At 37.7% G+C, this 10,425-nt stretch overlaps 1 protein-coding gene across 6 annotated transcripts in view; it reads right to left on the bottom strand.

Annotated features, from left to right (window-relative positions):
* The window catches only part of LOC131232742 (ubiquitin C-terminal hydrolase 12-like), a 61,858-nt gene extending 55,301 nt beyond the window's left edge, over window positions 1-6,557 (bottom strand). Inside the window, exons 1-8 of one of the 6 annotated variants that reach the window (XR_009164926.1) lie at window positions 6,354-6,557; window positions 6,052-6,118; window positions 5,788-5,941; window positions 5,525-5,682; window positions 4,448-4,713; window positions 4,140-4,358; window positions 3,950-4,058; window positions 3,734-3,849 (exon numbers count right to left, since the gene is read on the bottom strand). Coding sequence is in view for 4 of the 6 variants with exons in the window: in XM_058229207.1 (XP_058085190.1) it covers window positions 3,734-3,849; window positions 3,950-4,058; window positions 4,140-4,358; window positions 4,448-4,713; window positions 5,525-5,682; window positions 5,788-5,941; window positions 6,052-6,118; window positions 6,354-6,383 (1,119 nt within the window). In the remaining 2 variants the exon portion in view is untranslated. The remainder of the gene's footprint in view (window positions 1-3,733; window positions 3,850-3,949; window positions 4,059-4,139; window positions 4,359-4,447; window positions 4,714-5,524; window positions 5,683-5,787; window positions 5,942-6,051; window positions 6,119-6,353) is intronic. The other 5 variants (XR_009164925.1, XM_058229209.1, XM_058229206.1 and 2 more) reach the window with 5 other exon arrangements.
* Between the last annotated feature and the right edge of the window lie 3,868 nt (window positions 6,558-10,425).

Consider the following 10,425-nt stretch of genomic DNA (forward strand, 5'->3'; position numbering starts at 1 on the left):
AATCAGCATCAACTTCAGCAGTTTACCAGTGTTACTCAAAAACATGGCAAAACTGCAAGTTGTCAAAGTGTCCTAAAGCATTCGGCATGACAAACTCCAAATAAACTCAAACTTTTGTGGACAAATAAACAATTCTTACTAATTAAAGAAATTGATAAATAAACTAAACAACAGAAATCATAAAGATCGAATGAAATTTAATAAGACCATTCATGTTGTTCCCATCAAAACCAAATAGAAAAAGCAGAAATCTAAACTAACAAATAATCAATCAACAAAAAAATAAAAATAAAAAAATACACAATAATCATTTTTAAAAATGGTTTGTGGTAAAATTTTGGGACCATCACTTGCTCTGTTAAAAAATTTTAGAAACCTCAGCCAAAGAACAACAGCAAAAGTGGCATGTGCTTTTTTCGTTATGCCATTTAACCTATAACAGAAATTGAAACTAAGACCTAGAATGTAAGATTGAACCATTATAAAAGAGTTTTTTTATCGAGAGAGTGAGCAAGCCCGGGGCTATGAATAAGAAACATTCGGCTTGACAAAGAAATTTACTTAACAAAAGATCAAAACTGATGAAAAGAAAAATTCCACGAACAATAAATATCACCATCATCTAAGCCTTATCCCAATGTATTGGGGTCAACACAGAAAATGTGTGCATGCACGCCAATTACAGGTGGCCATGGGCCCTTGCTGTCCAGTCCACCTAGGCCCCTAAACCTTGGTCAAAGGGCCGGGCCCAAGCTTAAGATCCAGGCACAGTGCATGGGCTGGGCTAAACTGGGACCCATGCCAATTATGAATGACCCAGCTGCTTGATTATAAACATTTTAAAACAAGGCATAATTATCATTTTCAGAGTCTCATTACATGGCTTATCAAATCTAATTTATTTTTATTGAAGGACAAGTAGGAAAATTTTACTAATTGAGGAGACTAATCCACTGTGCAAGTGGAATGCATGCGTGTAGCGTAGCTTAGCCTTAACGCTACGTAGTTTACGAAAATAGCTTAAGTCACATGTAGCCTATGGTACATAGACTACGTCACACGCTATGTAGCTCACATTGCAAGTTATTTTTCATTACAATATTCGAATCAATTAATGTTTTCAATTATTTGTTGCATTTTTCTATTTTCAATAAAAAATTATTAATCTTTTTAATGATTTTAGTAAAATAATATAAGTAACAGAGTTAAATTAGTTTTGTTGCTCTTTATTTACCTTTATACTTAATCATTACCCCTTTCCTATCACTTTAGAGGGTGTTTGTTTTTCAATTCCACCCTGTAAATACAGGTAAATAGGAAATATTTACCATTTACGCATTTGGCAGAAATGAGTATTTCCTCCTTGAAAAGCTGTTTGAAAAGGATGGACTCACATTCATGGGACCCACTGTACGGTTTGTGACATCCATGCCATCCATCCATTTTACCGGAAAATTTTAGGGCATGAGCCCAAAAATGAGGCAGATCCAAAGCTCAAGTGGCCCACACCATAGGAAATCATGGTCATAAAAGATCTTTAATTTTAATGGTAAGCGTTCAAGCAACTGTTTCGTGTGGTGTGGTCCACTTAGCTCTGGATCCACCTCGATTTTGGATTCATACCTTAAAATAAGCCTACAAAATAGATGGACAATGTGGATAAACCACATATCACAATGGGCCCAACATGAAATTCCCACAATCCTCGCTTTTAGTGTTTAAAAAGCAAGCAGTCATTGTCAGCATAGAAAAGGTGCAGAAATTACATTGGTAATTAATCATTTACCCATTTACATGCATTTAGACAAGGGAATTGAAAAACAAACACCCCCATAGGTTGTGTTTGGTTGGACGAAATATCATCAAATTGTTAAATTTCATTATTAATTAGTTAAATTTGGTGCAGAATATCATGAAATCAATACAACCAAGCACATCCTCAATTTAAAATGTAGAAGTAGTGTGTGGCTTACGCCACAATGTTCAAAGTATCGGTATCGCTACAAGTTTCGCTGGCCAGGGATACAGAAACAATATCGATATAGGAAACATGGAAAAATGGTGGAATTTTTACTTCAAGAGATGTTAAAATTTACATATTTGCATATTTAGAAATTAAAAAATTACAAAAAGAATGCATATATAACAAGTTTCCATTTAATGGGGCCTTAAAAGCATGTGCTGTTGTAAGAAATCAGTCCAACCATTCCATCCGGCCTATTTAACCATCCAACATTCCATCCAAACATCCATCGATATTGCAAAATATCAACAACATATGATATTTACCAAGAAATCATTAATAATTGGAAAGGAAACGAAAGATTGTGGTCTCAATATTGCGCATGTTGCAATTTCGATAATATCAAGATATTATCAATATTATCAATGACGAATTGAACACTACCTACAACCATGTGCCCATGAAAAAAATTGAAATAAATTTTTTTTCTAATAAACAAAATTTTGATGATATCAATAGGTTGGCAATATTATTGAAATATTGTCGATACACTTATGAAACAAACATTACCTAGAATTTACATAGTCGAAAATATTGGCGATACATTGGCGATATTAATGCATTGGCAATACAAGTGACACAGAATTCCCACGGTTGAAAATATTGGCGATTACATTAGTGATATTGATACGTTGGCGATACTTGGCGATACATTGCTAATACCTAAAATTTCTGATACTATCGACATTATCATTATCACTACCAGTGTTATCGATATTGCTGAGCTGGAGATAAAGATAATATCGGAGATATTTCAATAATATTGGAGATAATTCGAACATTGCTTACGCCTCACGTCAACATATAGCACTTTTTAACATCATAAGTAGGATATTATGTCCTTGAGAAAATTTTGGAACTAAGAGAGAGGAGGCAAGCTTGATAATAAGAACTTACATAAGGAAAAAAAAAACTACAAGGAGAATATATGTTTGAACGCAAAGCATTATGTCCAACGTAGAGAATATATCATATGTGACTCTCGCTCATTAGGTGAGCTAGTAGCAAGGTATTCCGTAACAGTAACGATGGTTGTAACGGCCACCACCATTACCTTTACGATATGGGGTGTAAAGGCTGTTACAATCTCTTTTTTTATTGAAAAAATCAGTATTGGTCCTATAATGGATCGTTACGGGGCCTTTACGGGATGCATAATGGGCCGTTACGAGAGCTGTAAAGGCCTTTACAAGTCATTTTTCCATAACGGCCTTTACGACCCTGTAATGTATAACAGTTGCCATCGTTACCTTTACGTAACGGCCTTTACGGCACACCAAGGCTAGCAAAGACAGTGTAGAGTATGTGAGTGATCTAGGGTTCAATCCTTGGTAATGTTACCTTTTATATATATATATATATATATATATGTATGTATGTATGTATGTATGTATGTATGTATTTGAATGCTTTGCATAAAGTGCACAACACATGGCACTTTTCAAAGAAATCGATAAGGCGCTTTTAAATGAAATCAATAAGGCACTTTGTCCATACAGATTTTGAGTTGCCATGTCAGTTCAGGGAGTGTCCAGACATCCCCAAGTGTTGGCATGTCAAACAATCACAAAGTATATGTGTCCATATTGCAAGAGTGCAAATCACACTAAATCTGTCCAATTCAATCTGAACACTAAGATAGAATTTCAAATATTCTGTCCTAAGTTATGGCACATTGTTCTCGAAACATCTGGTATCAAAGTAACTAACCTGCAACCCATGTTGTTCTGCATGATACTTGTTATCACCTTCAAGACGCTCAACTTCCACGTACTTGTCGAAAGAAGCATAAACATCCCGGCAGCCCTTGACATCAAGCTGAAGGTCTGATAAGAATGTAAGCAAGGTCAAGTACTAGCACGAAAGATTTTGATTTTATTATACATCATGGTTGGACAATGACAAAGTTGAACATATAATAAATACCATAAAATGACTCCTTTCTTGTGGACTTGTAGTCAACATTGATGCACTCAATGTAGTTCATATGGTGCCCTTCAAATAACTGTTGTATTGTACCCTCCACAACAGTCCCCTGATCCAATGAATCAAATGTTAAAATCATAACAATCTCAACAGCCAATTCAACAGCAATCTGCCGTACTGAATGCCATACCTTCATCTTGTCTTCCAGCTTTTCACAAAGAACCCTGTTCAGCTCTTGCACATCATGTTGCATGAAAGAATCATACGTATCCCATCCAAATGATTTGGTCAGCTCTTTTGTAGCAACACTGTTGTCGCTATACTGAAGCTTATAGAACAAGCTTTGAAGAGCTAGGGGAATGCTTCCGGACGGCATATCATTCTCAGTCGTTGGCATATGGTATACAGCCTGGAATACATGATTCAGAGAGTGTTTCTCCTTTTAAACATAGATCAAACAGACTAGTTATCGAAAGAAAACCCGGACCAAATCCGAACCTTTCTAAAGTAGGGAATATGGTACAAAGTCTGAAGAAGAGAGTTCATGTAACAGGTCGCCCCTTGGTTCTTAAGGCCAACATAACCCGTTTCTTTCTTCGAGTCGTACGTCCAGTAATCGACGACTCGACGGACAGCAACCTCGGCTTCAACTATACATGTATCATTCACGAGATACCCTCTAGACGGGTCATAGAGGTCACTGAGGGGCATGAAGGATGTGAAACCCCAATCACTCTCCCGTGCATTGAATTGGTGTTGTGTGTCTACATCACAAACATAAGTCACGATTACAACCAGATTCATGACTGTGGGGCATAATATTCAAATGGTCCCATCTTTTTTATCTTTTTTAATAGTAATATACGAAAAAACTCCATCAAAAGAAATTTTACAATGCATCTAGTCAACCACACAATGACTCACGTACCACCACCAATCATATTAAATTACAAACAAAAATATACATAGAGATGACATGCAAAAATTAGAAGTTAAGAGCTAACAAATATTGTTACCATCACATAATGCTCCAAATGAAGTACGACGTTCATGCTAGTTCTCTCCAATGTTCCCGAGGATCACAGTGCCCCCAAATATTTACAGAATTGCAGTACATGGGGCATTCATGTACAAGATCCAGACTACAAATTAGACACTTCTCAAAAGTGAATGGGCCATAAACCAAGGATCCCACTAATCAAACATTCAAAGTGTATTGAGCAGTGTAAATGCAAATGGACACAAAAACACAAAAATTAGCAAAGTTGCAATTCAATGGAGACAGATCATTTTTTACAAGGTTAAATTGCCTACTTTCAGTTACCGGCCAATCAATGTGGAGCCCCTAGCACAGATGGTTAGGATCATCATACACATCTGCACATGTAGGGTACCCAGTGGGAGCATTGATTGCTGCCCATATAATATAGATACATGTGCGTGCATATAGAAAGATGGACTGCTCAATCAGGACATGGAGATATCCCCAAAAAACTGGGACGAGGCTGTGACAATTACGTTGAGATGGATAGATAGACCACATAAATATATATATATATAGGGGACTGAAGATACCTTTTCTTACTGTATACTTGTTGTGGATTTGGTTAATCACAGCCAAGCTGAACTGCGCGTATCTACTCCATCCATAAGGCAAACTGGCAGAATCCGCAACATCTAAGTACATCGAAAGATGGTCCACGTTGTTCCCTTTCGGAAAAATCAGCACCCGCCTGCCCCCAAATTGCCACATGAAAAATCAAATAATCAAGCGAATCTAACAATCCAAACTTAAAAGCACCAGGATCAAAGAAGATCAACATATCCTGCGTCCGTACCACTTGTAACCCCCGACGAAGAAAACGTCGGAGTAGTGCTTCTTGGTGTTCAACCTAGAGAAGTTCTCAATTGTCCATGTGAATCTCGACGACGGAGGATCCTCCACCGGCTGATTCTCTGCCGTGCTTGCAGCAGCTTCCGGCTGCTGCACTACTAATATAAAAACAAAAACAGTAACAAATTCCAGTAATTTCCAGTGAATAATAATAATTGAATTCCGCTACGCACTAGGGAAAATCGAATTCTGATGAGGTGATCCTCACCTTCCATCGGCTGCGGTCCTTCGGGGACGAAATCGGAATGCGGGACGAGCATCTCGTCGTCTTCCTGCTGCAAGAAAGAAACGCATGAATCGGAGGTCAGATCCGAGAGAACAGAGCCCTAGAGATCGAATCGAAACCCTAAAACCCAATACAGATGAAAGAGAATTGGAACTGGGGCCGATTGGTGGAGAAAAATCGAAACCCTAGACGCTACAGGAAGTAGAGAAAATAAAGAAAAAGGAAAGAAAGTATCGAAGAGAAGGATACGAAAACGGAGAGGGTTTGGTATTTATATGCATTACATCTAATGGAGGAGGAGTCAGCATAGTCATGGATAGATAGAGAAAGAGTCGTCCGATCGACGAATCTGAACAGCTTCTTCGGTAGAAATTGGAGCGAGAGGAAGAAAGCTCTGTAACGAGAGAGCAAGAAAAAATTGGCTAGCGAGAAAGGACCGGGGTTTATTTGGAAAGTAAAACGGGAGTAGTCTCACGGAGCATTTGAAACCATGTTCCACGCCGAATGGAAACAATCGGAGACGCAGATTGCATCCTTACCACCCCTGACGGGCAGGAGCTTTTGGTGGCCACCATGATGTATCAGTCTTATACACACCGTCCATCTATTTTTTCGTATCATTTTAAGGTATAGTACAAAAAATTAGATAAATCCATGACTTAATTGTACTACACAATGGAGATTAAACTATTACCGTTGACAACTTCTTAAGGGCCACGCCCTAGAAAAGTTTTAAGGGTTGAGAATCATTATAACCGCTGCTTCCTGTGGTGTGGTCCACTTTAGCCTTAGATGTGCCTATTTTTTATTTTATTTCTTAAAATGGTAGGATGGACGGTGTGGATAAGACCCACTCAAAGCTCCTGCTCAGGAAACGGATTGGCTACTCCCCTGCCACGGGCCACTGGCTAATGGTTGGTGCTCTGTGGGCCCCAACATGAAGTATGTGTTTCATCCATGCCGTCCATCTATTTTTATATATCATTTAAGTCTATGAGACCAAAAATGATATATATCCCAATCTTAAGTATACCACATCATAGTAAATAGTTTTGAATGAACGTCGACCATTAAAAGTATTCTGCGGACAATAAAAGTTTTTTATTAAACTGATTTTTGTTTTTTTTTCCCTTCATCCATCTGCGTATGACCTAATCAACAGATTGGATGTCAAATAAACAGTACAAGCATACAAAGGATTTTAATGGTGGATATTCAATCACTATTGTTTTCCTATGATGTGGTTCACCTGAGATTTATATTCCTCTCATTTTTATGATCAAGCATAAAATAATCTTTAAAAATGAATGAACAGCACGGATGAAATACATACATAATGGTGGGGCCCACAGAACACCGACCACCAGCATGGGGCTGGTGGCGGGGCAGTAGCCAATCCGTTTCCCAACAATCAGGCTCTGAGTAGCAACTCGGCTACTGAAGTGCCGTCACCAAGTTCAGTGGGGCCCACTATGATGTATATGTTACATCCACACAGTCCATCCATTTTGAGATATCACTTTAGAGCATGAACCAAAGAATGAGGCAAATAAATAGCTGTAGTGGGCCCTTCCACGTAAAAGAATGGGGAGAGTGATTCCCACTATTGAAACTATCCTATGGCCCACCATAATTTTTAATATTCAACCTGTTTAAAAGTTAAAAAAGATATGAAATGAGGAAAAGCATAGATATCAACTTGATCCGAAACTTTGTGGCCTTTAGAAGTTTTTAATGATGTGCGTCATTCTCTCCCCTGTTTTCTATGCCGGTCCACTAAAGCTTTGGATTTAACTATTTCTTTTGATATTGCCCTAAAATAATCTCCCCATATGGATGAAAGGTGTGGATACAAAATATACATCAGTCAACCTGCCATTAGCTAATCCGCACCTAGATAGCATGGCGTGCCACGCACCATGGTGGTGTGTTGATGTAACATGTTCATTAGGGCCCACCATAATGTATGTGTTATATCCACACCGTCCATCTATTTTTAGAGATCATTTTATATTATTACTCAAAATTTAGGCAGATTCATGGCTCAAGTGAACCACACCACTAAAAGTAACGGAGACAATGACACCCAAAGTTGAAACCTTCATGGGGCCGGGAGTTTATGTTCCAACCTATTCATAAGCACATGGACCTACTTGAAATAGGAAGGTAAAATACAAATTTCTGCTTGATCCAAAATTTCTTTGGTCTCTAGAAGTTTTCAATGGTAAGTGTTCATTCCCTACTATTTTTTTTCATGACGTGGTCCACTTAGAGCTTTCGATTTGTCTCATTTTTTGGTTAATGCCCTAGAATGACCTCACAGAATAGGCTAACAATGTGGATATAGCACATACATTTACGGTGGCATGCAAAGATCCTGATGACGTCCGCACAATCTACTTTGGTAACGACTATATACTTCCACTAGTGTGGGAGAGAAGACTCGACGTAAATCCGTGCCGTTCATCACATACAACACCCCTCGTTGGGCTTGATCCCAAACATTAGTATGGTATAACACTCAGGATACCTAAAACCTATAAATTCAAATGGAATGACCCACCTTGGTTTTAATATATTGTGATTTTTGGGTAATTCTTTCATCCAGATGAGAGCTCACATATGATGAATGGATCAGATGGTATATGAACACTACCGTAAGTCCTACATAAAACTAATGGTTGGAATTCCATGTCAACTATTTCCTACTGTGCAGCATGCGTGAGCTTTGAATGATGATGAACTTTTTTTTTTATTAATGGTTAAAATTATATATAGCACCTAATGGATGGAATGGATCTTATGAAAGTTATAACCACGTCGCTCTCAATTTGTGAAAATAGCCCTATAGGTTCCTAGCATGATTTACCTTAACGCAGCTACTAACCCCGTTGCAACTCGAGGCGGTTCTATCTCTTGCCTTTATTCACTTGTGTGTAAAGGACAGAGGTTTACCGAATTCATCCCACACATTTACGACATGTTATGCACTATATCCAATTCAATTTGGGGTTGTGTCTATTATCAAGTCAGTGATTTAACTAAATACGTTACTACTGGAAAATCTTAAAATTTCAAATCAATGGCCCACCAAGCAACAACTAACCTGACGGTTCATATTCGATAAATAATAAAAGTTCCTAAGTACTTCAACTGAAGAGTTAGCTGTTTGTTTTCCTTTGCCAAGCTTGTAAATGGTTTAGATTGTGGAACATGACCTAAGATCCAATGAATATGGACATGATGTATGATATTGTAATGCACCGAGAGCATTGGAACAAACCGGCCTGTTTGATTTTCCAATTTTCCGGTAAAATGCAAGGTAAATGAGTCATATTATCATTTATAGGTGTTCGTTTGACGAGGAATCATGGCTGCGTAAGTCCAGGGTCAAATACACTTGTGAATGAATTAGATGAAGTAAAATGTAATCATTACCTTCTTACATTGAAAAACCACCATAATTTCAAGATAAAACAAACAACGTAACATAATTACCGTTTGAGTCAAATGCACATAATGTGATAACTAAATTACAAAATTAAATGATCATGACCCATTTACAGTTGTTTACTGTTATAATTGGAAAATCAAACACGCCCTAAAGATTATTAGAGCTTTGCCGAGCCTACGAGTAGTGTGCAAGTTAGCTAATATGCACACGCCACCACGTATGCCACCTAGCTTGACACGGTTGAAGCATCGGAACCATCCATCATGTGGGTGTCACCCTTGTAGATACTCCTTTCGAAGGACAGAGTGGTCCACTTAGTAGGTGTGCCATGATATAAGTAGATGAAGTATAAAAAAAAAAAAAACATAACATCCCTAATATTTCCGTTTTAGCTAGCTTGACACGGCTGAAGTATCGGAGCCATCCATCATGTGGGTGTCACCCTTGTAGATACTCCTTTCGAAGGACAGAGTGGTCCACTTAGTAGGTGTGCCATGATATAAGTAGATGAAGTATAAAAAAAAAAAAAACATAACATCCCTAATATTTCCGTTTTAGCTAGCTTGACACGGCTGAAGTATCGGAGCCATCCATCATGTGGGTGTCACCCTTGTAGATACTCCTTTCGAAGGACAAAGTGGTCCACTTAGTAGGTGTGCCATGATATAAGTAGATGAAGTAAAATAAATAAATAAAAACAAAAAAACAAAAAAAAAAAAAAAACATAACATCCCTAATATTTCCATTTTAGCTTAAGTCTACTATATTGTCTGTTAAGAGTATTTTTCTTAGTTAACCTAAATTTTAACTCGTTTTGTGAATAATTCTTTATTTGTAATGATTTAGATGAGAATTTTTTTATAAATTTTGCTTAGAAACATGCCTAAAATCATTAGATTTCT

Source organism: Magnolia sinica, chromosome 18 (assembly GCF_029962835.1).
Source record: "Magnolia sinica isolate HGM2019 chromosome 18, MsV1, whole genome shotgun sequence".
Lineage (NCBI taxonomy): Eukaryota > Viridiplantae > Streptophyta > Magnoliopsida > Magnoliales > Magnoliaceae > Magnolia > Magnolia sinica.